This window comes from Pleurodeles waltl, chromosome 11, assembly GCF_031143425.1.
Source record: "Pleurodeles waltl isolate 20211129_DDA chromosome 11, aPleWal1.hap1.20221129, whole genome shotgun sequence".
In the NCBI taxonomy this organism is placed as follows: Eukaryota; Metazoa; Chordata; class Amphibia; order Caudata; family Salamandridae; genus Pleurodeles; species Pleurodeles waltl.
Window position 1 is genome coordinate 934,671,918 of NC_090450.1, and position 14,148 is coordinate 934,686,065.

At 46.9% G+C, this 14,148-nt stretch overlaps 1 protein-coding gene across 2 annotated transcripts in view; it reads right to left on the reverse strand.

Annotated features, from left to right (window-relative positions):
• CIT (citron rho-interacting serine/threonine kinase) overlaps positions 1-14,148 on the reverse strand; it is a 1,039,445-nt gene that overhangs the window by 970,924 nt on the left and 54,373 nt on the right. For both annotated transcript variants that reach the window (XM_069215034.1, XM_069215033.1), the window contains exons 4-6: positions 13,372-13,547; positions 973-1,074; positions 338-480 (exon numbers count right to left, since the gene is read on the reverse strand). In XM_069215034.1, the coding sequence (XP_069071135.1) occupies positions 338-480; positions 973-1,074; positions 13,372-13,547 (421 nt within the window). The remainder of the gene's footprint in view (positions 1-337; positions 481-972; positions 1,075-13,371; positions 13,548-14,148) is intronic.

The window sequence follows — 14,148 nt, forward strand, 5'->3', positions numbered from 1 at the left end:
CCTTTCACGTTTGCTACAATCTAGAAGATTCCCTTAAAATGTAATTTAAAGTACTGTTTTAACATTTTCTCTTCTTCACTGCTGCACTGCTCATCGTATTTGCAATTACTTGGACGTTTTGGGTGGCAATTTTCTAATAAATATTTGTATCTTTTCAAAACCAATAATAGGCTACTTTATGAAATTCCCCATGCATCAACACCATTGCTACCTACAAGCACTGCCAGAGATGTAGAAGTATGTTGAGAAGTTACTAGCTGCAACTGTAAGTAGGTGAGAGGGATCAAAAGTGAAAAACTGAGAGATGGAGCAATAACAAGGATGGCCTTTGACGCACCTGTGTACATAACCCATGTGGTGGACACTGTGAATGGCCAGGACCATTTCAGCAAGGTAAAACTGGGCCATGCTCTCATCGAACTGGTCCTCATAACGGTTCAACAGTGACAAAAAGTCCCCTCCGGGTAGGTACTCCATGACCTGAAAACAATGAACAGGATTAGTTTAGGCCTGTTATGTGTGATGTACATGTGACTTCATGTCATTGGATTCTAAATAAATGTCCTCAACTTGCTGCTGCTTCAACGCAGCCGTACCTACCCCTAAAACAGTGGCGGCTTCTCTCGAATTTGCTCTGCCCCAGTTTCTCACAGGCAACAGTCAATCGCCCATGCTTTCCCCTTAGGTCATTTCTGTTCAACCATGGAAATTAAACTTACTTCCATCGCACAAACTCTCAAGTTTACTCAAACGGGACAATCTTTTCAGAGTCCTATAGCAACTTCGTATCGTATAAGTTAACAATAGCTCTTCTACGATCTAATGAAGACTGTGCTTTTTATTTATAGCTAACCAATCCCTTCAATGCACATGCCAATAACAGGAAAAAAAAAAAGTTTGTTGTCTTGCTAAGTCACATAAGCCTTAATGCACTGTCAAACGAAGAAAAGTGGAACACCACTCGAATCTCACCAGATAGAGATGAGATTTGTCTTGGAAGGCGTACTGCAACTGTGGAATCCACGGGCTCGTACTGCGGGTCAGGATACTCCGCTCTTCTTCGCAGAACGAAATCTAATAAATACAGCCAACATCATTAGATACTTCATGCACTGGGCATTTTAAAAATCCACTTAATCGTCTCAGTCAGCTGCAATCATTAAGTGCAATCCCTAACAAAATACAAATGTGCAATACAGATTTGTCCAAAAGAAAATATCAGACTTCATTGAGCACCTATAAAAATTATTAACACAAACGTTTCCTAAAGGACATATGTAGCAAATGAGGATTTAAAACTGGGACTTGCAAAACATGCTAATCAGTAGTGCTCACAGAAGGTGCTTCTCGAACAGCATTATTGCAACAAGAATTTAAAGTATTTGACTCTCAAATTTACAAATGAGCCCTCCCATGTCATGATCTTAGGCAGGTACTAGTGGCTGGCATACGTTTCTTTCTTCCAGCAAACAGATTGTAATGTTGCAGAATTTGTATTCTTAGCTAGGCCGAAAGTGATTATACAAATGTGTGATACCACGAAGTCTACCATGCTTTTAAACCATGAAGAGGTTGCGATACCTACGGCAAGACAGTGCACGGTCTAATCCATTTGGCTTTTCCTAACCCTTCTGTGTGAGACAATGCCATCGTTCAGGAGCACTCTACACGATCCTGAGTTTGAAGTCTCCAAGAATGAGTCAGTCATTTGGAATTTCTTTTGATCGACTAAGTAAAGTCTCAGCTAGAGATGCGGATTTTGATTACCCAGTTGTGCCAGTATTTAAAAGTATGTACTCCCAGCCATCAAAGATGGATAGCCACAATAGAGGGTACATCATTAGGACTGAATTAGGTCTGCAGGTTAGATATCTCTACTTATAGCATTGACATTTTAACACAAAACTCAGTACATGAACAGCTTTCCTGATGGTGACTGGCAATAATACATCTTGGAGATCCACCACTTCCATCCCATCTTCCAGTTGCTTAGCAACTGGGATTAGTGCCAGTTATAAAGTGGAACCATTATACCAACAAGAAGTGATTCAGGTCAGAGGGGGCCAATACAGCTCTGATGCTGCCCTCATTTCCCAACGAGGTCCCGGAGTCTCTTCCATGACAGCCACATGACATCCAACTGAGTCGACAACAAACCACTACCAGGAAGGGTTCTTTGAGGGGTTATGTATTTTGCATCTAAAGAGTTATAACTGGAAGGCTCAGAGTGGAGTCTGTTCTGAGATGAAGAGGACAGCTTCACAATGTAGGAGCACATGCCCAAAAAGGTTTAATAGGGGCAAACATCAGGCTGGAAAGTAACTCTAATTAGCTAGCTCAGATGAAGGAACCAATCCAGGACCTCGCCTTTGATATCACAGAGTTGAAGTGTTTTGTCAACAACCCTGAATCGACACACACCCTCTTACTATGTGCTTTCCATTTCTTCCCACTTCAGTTCATGCTTTACAAGCACAAGTATATACATCACATGTGAGGGCACAGGCTCACTGGAATTTAGAAAGACTCTGTCGGAGTCTTATATCCTTCTTAGGCAACGATGGTAGGGAACAGACGCTGAATCTTTTTGAGACCACATACATATGGTACAGAGTGGGTAGAACAATCTGAAATGGACCCACAGTGTTAAATTTTACTTCATTCTGCCAAGGCCTTCAGAGAGGGCTCTCTCATAATATATTTCATAAAGATCATCTGTAATGTCAATATCCACGCCATAAACTAGGACTGGAGTAGACTGTACTTGTAAAGGAGTAACCTTAATTAAAGGAACATAAAGCAATGTTGTTAGTGTGACCAATAGCCATAGTGTTATGACGTGCATTCAGAAGCACTCGTTCAGGTACCTCACCTTTGGTGAGTAACGGTAGAGAGCGTTACCTAAGCTCAAAGTAAGGGTGGGAATCCAATTCAGCAAATTTCCAGTTCTCCCTCAGGGTTTTTCAAAAAGCAGCTCTACAGGAATTGAGACAAATGAAGGATCAAAATGCTGCTTAATGTTTAAACCCAAATGGTAAATGATTTTAGTAGGAGCTAGCACCCTAGGTTGGAGCACAAAGCTCAGTACCGAAGAAGATGCACTGAAATTGTACTGATTGGAACTCAATACAAAAAAAGCCTGCTCGTGCTTGTCCTTTATAGCATCAGGCTAAAGCTGGTCCTTGTTTGATTAATTATAAAAGGTGACTGCATTTCACAGAGGGTTACATTGTGCATTGACTTTACACAGTAGCTCTGGTGATGTGGCAGTAGTTCCGTACTCCACAGACATGCATCAAAGATGTGGTGCACAACAAGCTTCCTAGTCCTGGCAGAGGTTTAACAACAGAGGCTCACAGCCCAACTAGTTAGACTTATTCAGCTTCTTCCCCTAAAGACAGCCTTTCTCTTGATAGCAATCAGCAGTGCAAGCCAGGCATGTAGGCTTTACCACTTCTTGTCCATAACTTATATAGTACGTACTAAAGATTGTCCATGGCAGGTCTGATACAAGACTGCATACTGGTTTATCACTGTCAAATTTACCTAGGTCTTCATTATGGTGAAATACATGCATTAAAAAAAAGTCAAGGACCTTTGAGGGTGCTTCACGCAGCCACACCAGATAGGTGCCAGTAGAACTTTATTCAGTGCTTGAAACTGTTGTCACTGGGATGGGAAGACGCGTGAGGCAACGTTCTAAGTAGCCAGTTAGAATTTGAAGAATAATAAAACACCCTTTGTAGTAGGGAAGCTTTACAATGCAACTACAAAGGTTGACTTACAGACTTTTTTGAAGAAACAGAAAATGTAGTCTAGTTTTCCTCAGGGCACAATTGAAAATATTGAGTTTTGCCTCAATGACCCCCCCCCCACCCCCTCCCCGAGGGTTACACATATCTGTAACAAAGCAAAGTACCCTTAAAAACTTACATCCTATCATTTGGGCCCTTGCAGCGCTGATAATGCAGGCCTCGAAAAAATCATAAAAATATTACTAGACCTGCAGGTCGAGTAGCTTGAATGATCTACTCGACCTAACAAATAAGTTACTTACCTTTGGTAACGCTTTTTCCGGTGGATACATTAACTAACTGTGGATTCCTCACCTAAAGAATTCTCCCCTCGCGCCAGCTTAGATGGAAATTTCTTCTAGCTCTGCACGTCGACGATGACGTCACAATAGCCCGACTCCATGTGACGCCGTATGACGTCATCTAGGCAATAAGAAGCCCTCGTCGACGTGCAGATGTCCGTTATCACCATTTTTTACGTGCCTTAGAGGCGAACAGGTGAAAATTTGACCTTGAAGAGAACATAATCACATCTAAAGAAGTGAAAACGCAACATTTATTACACTAAAAATAATAAGAAATTAAATATGTGAGGAATCCAAAGGTAGTTAATGTATCCACCAGAAAAAGCATTACCGAAGGTAAGTAACTTATTCTTCTGATAGATACACCTACCTGTGGATTCCTCACCTAAAGAATAGAGTCCCAAAGCAGTACTACCTCCGGAGGTGGGTGCCTGAATGGTCAAACCAAGAAATCCTGCAGGACCGAGCGAGCAAAATGGCCATCCCTCCTAACCTCAGAATTCAAACAATAATGTTTGGCAAAAGTATGGAGGGATGCCCAAGTTGCCGCCCTGCAGATGTCAACCACAGGAACACCCCTAGCTAAAGCCGAAGAGGCAGCCTTAGCTCTGGTGGAATGAGCACGAAGCCCCACAGGTGGTTCTTTCTTAGCTAAGGAATAACAAAGCTTAATACAGAGAATGACCCACTTTGATAGCGTTCTCTTGTGGACTGCTCTGCCTTTCCTCTTCTCTTCCCCACGTATCCAACAAAGAGCTGATCATCTTGCCTGAACTCCCTCGTCCTGGCGACAAAGAAGCTCAATGCTTTTCGTGGATCCAGTCGGTGGAGCCTCTCTTCCTCCTTGGATGGATGAGGCGGAGGGTAAAAGGAAGAGAGAGTAATAGACTGCCCCAAGTGAAAGGGTGTAACAATGTTTGGGAGGAAAGCCGCCTTGGTCCTTAACACCACTTTGTCTCTAAAGAAGGAAAGGTATGGAGACTCTACACTAAGAGCCTGAAGCTCACTGACTCTTCTGGCCGATGTTATGGCTACCAGGAATACAGTCTTAAGAACCAGCAAACGCAAAGCACAAGAATGCATTGGTTCAAATGGCGATCCCATTAGAAATGTTAATACAAAGTTAAGGCCCCACTGTGGCATAACAAACGGTGTAGGTGAAAACCTATTAGTGAGACCCTTAAGAAACCTCAAAACAATTGGAGATTTAAACAAGGAAGGTTGATCTGGGAGGCACAGAAAAGCCGACAGTGCTGATAAATATCCCTTAACTGTGGCAACTGCACAACCCTTCTGTGCCAAGGAAAGAGCAAATGATAATATATCAGACAAGTGAGCCTTTAAGGGATCAATTTGTCTCTCTCCACACCAACGTACAAATCTAGCCCATCGATTTGCATTGATCAATTTGGTGGAGTGTTGCCTGGCCGATAAAATAACTTCCAACACTTCCGGTGGGAGAGAAAAAGCACTCAGATTGCCCCGTTCAATCTCCAGGCATGAAGGTGCAGACTCTGGAGGTGGGGGTGTAGAATCTGCTACTGCGAGAGGAGGTCCACCCTGTAAGGGAGACAAAGCGGAGGGCACAGAGAGAGTTGGAGAAGGTCTGTATACCACACCCTTCTTGGCCAATCTGGGGCTATCAAGATGACCTGGGCCCCGTCTTGGCAGATCTTCCCCAGAACTCGAGGAATCAGGGGTATGGGAGGAAACGCGTAAAGCAACTGACCCTTCCAGGACATCTGAAACGCGTCCCCCAAAGCTCCTTGCATCGGATACTGGAGGCTGCAAAATAACGGGCACTGCGCGTTCTTCTGAGTAGCAAACGGATCTATCTGCGGACACCCCCACATCTAGAAGATGTAAAGAACCAGATCCGGATGAAGACACCACTCTTAGTCGACCGAGCTGCATCGACTGAGAACATCCGCACGTACATTCAGCGCTCCGGCCAAATCATTTGCTACCAAGCATATCTTGTGGTCCTGAAGCCAGGACCAGAGTCGAAGAGCTTCTCAGAAAAGAAGGTACGACCCCACTCCTCCCTGCTTGTTTATATACCACATCGCGGTAGTGTTGTCCGTCAGAACCTGGACTGACTAACCGCGAATGGAAGGGAGAAAGGCCTTGAGAGCCAGACGTACTACCCGCAATTCCAACAGATTGATGTGAAACTTCTGTTCCACTCGAGACCAAAGGCCTTTGACCTCCAGGTCCCCCAGATGAGCTCCCCACCCTAGAGTGGAAGCATCCGTTACTACTGTGGCCACCGGCGGAGGCAGCGAGAACGGCCTTCCTTGCGACAGGTTGCCGATCGCTGCCCACCACTGAAGATCCACCGCAGTGTCTCTGGTGATCGTGATTGAATCCTCGAGATCCCCTTTGTGTTAAAACCACTGCCTGCGGACGCACCACTGAAGAGCCCTCATGTGCCAGCGTGCATGAGTGACCAGCAGTATGCAAGAAGCAAACAGACCAAGCAGACGAAGGACCTTGAGGACTGGAACTACCGCTCCATTTCGAAACATCGGAATCAACGCCTGAATGTCCTGAACCCGTTGGGGCGGAGGAAAGGCCCGATTCAATGTTGTGTCCAGTACTGCCCCTATGAACAGGAGACCTTGAGAGGGCTCCAGGTGAGAGTTGGGCACACTGATTGAAAAAACCCAGGCCGAACAACAACTGAGTTGTCGACTGCAGGTGACGCCGCACGAGCTCTGGAGTCTTGGCTTTGATCAACCAATCGTCCAGATAGGGAAACACCGCTATCCCCCTTCTTCTGAGCTCGGCCGCTACCACCGCCATCACCTTTGGTCTTACTTCAGCACCTCGAGTTTTCACAAACGGGAGGTCCGTAAACTGAAAATGCTGCGATCCCACCACAAACCGGAGATACTTCCTGTGCGATTTGAGGATCGGAATACGAAAGTATGCATCCTGCAAATCGACAGACACCATCCAATCTCCTTCGTTCAACGCCAAAAGAACCTGTGAAAGGGTCAGCATTTTGAACTTTTGCTGCCTGAGGAACCAATTCAAAATCCTCAAGTCCAGAATTGGTCTCAACCGACCGTCTTTTTTGGGGATCAGGAAGTATCTTGAATAACAGCCCTGACCCCTCTCCTGCTCGGGAACCAACTCTACTGCGCCTTTTGCCAATAGGGATAACACGTCCTGTTGCAGTAACAGAAGATGGTCTTTCGAACAGAAGGATGGGGGGGGAGGGAAGGGAGGAGGGAAGAGCGTACCCTCTCTTCACAATGTCGATGACCCAAGAGTCTGATGTTATAAACTCCCACATTGGAAGAAATTGGGCAAGTCTCACCCCTACCGGAGACAAGTGAACAGGGAGTGGTGGAGGACTAAGGCTGCTTTCCCTGCTGCACCCCTCCCGAGGAAGAGGCAGAGTGCTGCTGGGTTGCTCATCTTGTACGTACTCTGCCCCTGCCCCTTAAGGATCTGTAAGGCAGGGAGCTTGCAGATTGTTGTGGTGCCTGGAATCTGCCACGAAAGGAGGAGCCACGTCCAAAACCCTTAAGCTTCCTATATGACCTAAAGGAAGAGGAAATGGCTGCCTGAAGTCCTAACGACCTCGCTGTGGCTCTGCTCTCTTTGAAACGTTCAAGAGCAGAATCTGACTTTGTCCCAAAGAGTTTTTCTCCATCAAAAGCCAGATCCAAAAGAGTCGCCTGCACATCCGTAGAGAAGCCTGATGAGCGTAGCCAAGCCTGATGCCTCGATACTATGGATGTACCCATAGCCCTTGCCACGGAGTCGGAGGTGTCCAACCCAGACTAGATCACCGCCACCTGAGCGTCCGCTAGCAAATGCAACACTTCTTGTGGCAAGTTTGGATGACCTTTTGCTTCCTCCATAAGGGCATGAATATAACGTCCCAAAATGCAGGTTGAATTGGTCGACTTCAAGGCCATACTGCATGACGAAAAGGTCTTCTTTGCAGCGTGGTCCATTTTCTTTGACTCCCGGTCCCCCGGGGTCCCGGGGAACGAACCAGCGGATGACCGGGAGGAGCACAAAGCTTGAACAACCAAACTCTCCGGAGTTGGATGTTTGGAGAGGAAGTCCGGGTCACCTGCAGCCGCACGATAGCGCCTTGCTACCACCCTGTTGACAGCTGTAGAAGTCACAGGTTTCCTCCAAATGTCCTTGATGGGGTCCAGGAGAGCCTCACTGAAGGGCAAGAGGCTCCGCCACCACCGAGGCCGGATGCAGCACCTCCGTCAAAAGGTTCCTTTTCACCTCAGCAGCCAGAAGAGGAAGATCTAAAAAGTCTGCAGCCTTCCTTATTACTGCATGAAAAGATGCAGCCTCTTCGGTATACTCCCCAGGGGAAGCCAAATCCCATTCAGGGGAAGTGTCAATACCACTTGCAGTGTCCAGACCCTGAAAATCACCCGAAGGCTCCAAGATTTCGCCTTCCTTCAGATGTTGCCTGCTATATTCCTCCTCCTCCAGGAGGCGCAAAGCTAGTCGTCTGGACCGGAGTCTGGATTCGAGACCCGGCGTCGATAAGGCGTCGGCAGACGCCGAAGATCTTCGCCGGCGCCGTTCTTTGGATCCATCCGACGCCAGACCCTCCGGCGCAACAGGCACCTTGACAGTGGATTGGATCCGTGGAGAATCCACCGGCGCCAGAGTAGCAGATGTTGTAGGCGTCACAGGTCTTCTGGGCGACGCCAAGGGCATCGGCGCCGCAGCGGCTCCAGACGGCAAGAATGGCATGAAGGGCGTCGACTTGTAAGGAGCCGGAGCACCCAAATTAAAAGCTAAAGGGCCCGACGGACCCACATGCCCTCCCACCAGGCACCATGGTGGAAAAGATATTGAACATGGCATTTAAAAATGCTGCAGGATCCGTACCCGGCGCCGGGAAAGCTGGGTATGTTTGCGGTGTTGGCGCCGGCATAGAAGCCGATGATGGGCCAGGCAACTCCTGCTATGGAGAAGCCGCCGGTTCTTGAAGAGGCTGGACCTCAAACACCGACAAAGGTGAAGCCGGAGTCATAGGAGGCGGAGGAGTAACGGTCGGGCTAATCTCCCATGTCGGACGGCGCCGAGCTGATGGAGATGCAGATGCAGATCTGGACCTGGACCGACCTCTACTCGATCGGCGCCAAGAATCGTTACAGAGTGGAGAGTCTCCATGACGACGATGAGTCCTCAAAGATTTCGAAGAGGGCTCTCTCCGATGCCGCCTTTCCTTCCTCTTCTTGGAATGGGCCAGGAACAATTTAGCGTCTCTTTCCTTAAGCGCCTTAGGGTTCATGCACTGGCAGGAACCGCATGACTCTACCTCATGGTTGGAACTAAGGCACCATATACAATTTTCATGGGGGTCAGTGAACTGTGAACTGTAGTTCCCTGTTAGCCTCGAAGAAAAACCATTATTCGAAGGCACGGAAAAAAGGGAACTGACGTCTGCACGTCGACGAGGGCTTCTTATTGCCTAGATGACGTCATACGGCGTCGCGTGGAGTCAGGCTATTGTGACGTCATCGTCGACGTGCAGAGCTAGAAGAACTTTCCATTGAAGTTGGCGCGAGGGGAGAATTCTTTAGGTGAGGAATCCACAGGTAGGTGTATCCATCAGAATGTAATGTACTTGACCCAGAAATGGGTCTCAAATTGTGCGATCCTAGGCAAATATTGTATTTTACAGTCTCCTTTTTCTTCATTCTCACATATGAGTGCACCATCAAATGCGAATTCAGCATTTCTGTGGTTAAAAAAAATCTTCTTTTGTTTGAATAAATACACTAAACATTTGCTCCATGTATAATAAATCTAGCCCACATATAGCGTACACATGATCCATGCATGACTTGCCTCTTAGTTTACTAATAGCGTGCTGTAAGGAAATGCCTCCTTGGCATGGTTACCCCCTGACTTTTTGCCTTTGCTGATGCTATGTTTTGAATTGAAAGTGTGCTGAGACCTGCTAACCAGGCCCCAGCACCAGTGTTCTTTCCCTAAACTGTACTTTTGTTTTCACAATTGGCACCCCCTGGCATCCAGGTAAGTCCCTTGTAACTGGTACCCCTGGTACCAAGGGCCCTGATGCCAGGGAAGGTCTAAGGGCTGCAGCATATATTATGCCACCCTGGGGACCCCTCACTCAGCACAGACACACTGCTTGCCAGCTTGTGTGTGCTGGTGAGGACAAAACGAGTAAGTCGACATGGCACTACCCTCAGGGTGCCATGCCAACCTCACACTGCCTACGCAGTTTAGATAAGTCACCCCTCTAGCAGGCCTTACAGCCCTAAGGCAGGGTGCACTATACCATAGGTGAGGGCACCAGTGCATGAGCACTGTGCCCCTACAGTGTCTAAGCCAAACCTTAGACATTGTAAGTGCAGGGTAGCCATAAGAGTATATGGTCTGGGAGTCTGTCAAACACGAACTCCACAGCACCATAATGGCTACACTGAAAACTGGGAAGTTTTGGTATCAAACTTCTCAGCACAATAAATGCACACTGATGCCAGTGTACATTTTATTGTAAAATACACCCCAGAGGGCACCTTAGAGGTGCCCCCTGAAACCTTAACCAACTACCTGTGTAGGCTGACTGGTTCTAGCAGCCTGCCACACTCGAGACATGTTGCTGGCCACATGGGGAGAGTGCCTTTGTCACTCTGTGGCTAGTAACAAAGCCTGCACTGGGTGGAGATGCTATCACCTCCCCCAGGCAGGAGCTGTAACACCTGGCGGTAAACCTCAAAGACTCACCCCCTTTGTTCCAGCGCCACAGGGCATTCCAGCTAGTGGAGTTGCCCGCCCCCTCCGGCCACGGCCCCACTTTTGGCGGCAAGGCCGGAGGAGATAATGAGAAAAACAAGGTGGAGTCCCTGACCAGTCAGGACAGCCCCTAAGGCAACCTGAGCTGAAGTGACTCTGACTTTTAGGAATCCTCCATCTTGCAGATGGAGGATCCCCCCAATAGGGATAGGAATGTGACCCCCTCCCCTTGGGAGGAGGCACAAAGAGGGTGTAGCCACCCTCAGGGCTAGTAGCCATTGGCTACTGCCCTCCCTGACCTAAACACACCCCTAAATTCTGTATTTAGGGGCCCCCCTGAACCTAGGAACTCAGATTCCTGCAACCTAAGAAGAAGAGGACTGCTGAGCTGAAAACCCTGCAGAGAAGACGGAGACACCAACTGCTTTGGCCCCAGCCCTACCGGCCTGTCTCCCCCCTTCGGAAGAAAACTGCTCCAGTGACGCTTTCCCCAAGACCAGCGACCTCTGAATCCTCAGAGGACTGCCCTGCTCTAAAAGGACCAAGAAACTACCGAGAACAGCGGCCCTGTTCACCCAAGACTGCAACTTTGTTTCCAAAGCAGCAACTTAAAGACAACAGCATCTCCCGCCAGAAGCGTGAGATTTGCAACTCTGCACCCAGCGACCCCGACTCGACTGGTGGAGAAACAACGCTACAGGGAGGACTCCCCAGTGACTCCGAGACTGTGAGTAACCAAAGTTGTCCCCCCTGAGCCCCCACAGCGAGGCCTGCAGAGGGAATCCCGAGGCTCTCCCTGACCGCGACTGTCTGATTCCCAGATCCCGACGCCTGGAAAAGATCCTGCACCCGCAGCCCCCAGGACCTGAAGGATCGGAACTCCAGTGCAGGAGTGACCCCCAAGAGGCCGTATCCCTTGCCCAGGTGGTGGCTACCCCGAGGAGCCCCCCCCTTGCCTGCATCGCTGAAGAGACCCCTTCGTCTCCCATTGATTCCTATTACCAACCCGACGTGTGTTGGCACACTGCACCCGGCCGCCCCCGTGCTGCTGAGGGTGTACTTTTTGTGCTGACTTGTGTCCGCCCCCACCCCCGGTGCCCTACAAAACCCCCCTGGTCTGCCCTCTGAAAACGCAGGTACTTACCTGCTGGCAGACTGGAACCGGGGCACCCCCTTCTCCATTGAAGCCTATGTGTTTTGGGCACCACTTTGAACTCTGCACCTCACCGGCCCCGAGCTGCTGGTGTGGTAACTTTGGGGTTGCTCTGAACCCCCAACGGTGGGCTACCTTGGACCCCAATTTGAACCCCGTATGTGGTTTACTTACCTGCAAGAACTAACAATAACTTACCTCCCCTAGGAACTGTGAAAATTGCACTGTGTCTAGTTTTAAAATAGCTATATGTGTTTCATTTGAAAAGTATATATGCTATTGTGATTATTCAAAGTTCCTAAAGTACTTACCTGCAATACCTTTCATGCAAAGTATTACATGTAGAATTTGAACCTGTGGTTCTTAAAATAAACTAAGAAAATATATTTTTCTATACAAAAACCTATTGGCCTGGAATTGTCTCCGAGTGTGTGTTCTTCATTTATTGCCTGTGTGTATGTACAACAAATGCTTAACACTACTCCTTTGATAAGCCTACTGCTCGACCACACTACCACAAAATAGAGCATTAGTATTATCTCTTTTTGCCACTATCTTACCTCTAAGGGGAACCCTTGGACTCTGTGCATACTATTCCTTACTTTGAAATAGTGCATACAGAGCCAACTTCCTACACGTGCCATCAGGGCAGGAGTGTTTCTCAGTTTATGTTTAAACGCTCACTTTTAATAAATATATTACTAAAGCATGATGTGGTAGCACACTGTCATTTACAGACAGTAAATTTCCAAGAAATGTCCAAAAGACCCTCCCACTGACTTGCAGCTTTACTGATAAAACTATATAGTGTATTAACAATAATCTGTGAAAATTGGGTTTCAGAAAACATTTATCATTTGCACATCACCAAGTAAAGTGTTCTGACTTTTTTTTTCTATTCTATTAAAATATTTTCTTCATCACACAGAAGTAGAAAAAAATGGTCTTTTACAGCTACTGAAATTCATTTTGAAATGCTTGTAAAGTTGAGTTAGTTATATAAATGTTGTGTGTTAGGAAAAAACGGATACCAAAAGCCTTTTTTTCCACATAGGTCAGACAGTTCACCTACCAGAATCCTGGAAATCTGCAGTCACAAGGAAAAGTATTTGCAATGCAATAAGACAAGCTGACTTTTGACCTCTGTCTCTGAACACAGACCAAATGTGACAAGAACACAATTTAAAAGGTATCTTAATTGCTAGTTCGGTTTCTGACTGAACAGAACACCTGTTCTTTGTCCAGAAGGGTCAAGTGGAATCTAAAAATAGCTCGACCTCATAAAATAAAACTCGCCATAACGCCTGGTCAAGTAGATTTTTGGAGCCCTGTAATGAAAGTAATCCCTTTCTCTTACATGCTCCTTTGCCAGTAGAGACTCCTTCTTCATCACTTTCATAGCGTATATGTCCCCGGTCATTTTCTCCTTGACAACTTGTACTTCAGCAAAGTGCCCCCGTCCCACCAGACTTCTCACTTCAAAATCCTTTATGCTGGGTTGGAGCTCCCGTAACTCAGTTATGATCTCTGCATCTACAGAAAATGTGAGAAATGTATTTAATAGAAAAAAATTTTAGTAGGAAAACAAATTCATCAGGCATAAATTGAACAGATTCTGAATGTCCTACCAGATAGAATTGTAAAGGTGAAACAAAAGACCCTGCCAAGTGGTGCCACCTCAGTCCTGGACCCTTGGATGTGGGCCTAAGGTGCTGTGCCTTCTGTGGTTCTTCTCGGAACTGACACTGGACAACATGAAGCTTTGCAAAGCAACACCACGCAGACTGATCACCAGGATTTAAGGTGCTGTGTTTAGTAGGCGCAAGTTGGTCCCTGTGGCCAACCCACACTCCATTGCGATTAGCCTGAAATTGTGACTTTGTCCTAGTCTGGCGCTACCAGATCAAAGTGCAAAGCACCAACATAGTTATGTGCTGTTTTCACCTAAATCTTTACAATTGCATATCTCAGGATGTACTTATTGGATTGCCGTCATTTTGGTCTTTTTTTTGTTCATTATTCAGTTATATTTTTCTAACCTGGTGTGAATTATTTTTGTGTGGTTTTTTTGCTGTGTTCCGTATTTAGTGTTGCAGAAATACTTTACACATTGCCTCTTAAGTTAAGCCTAATT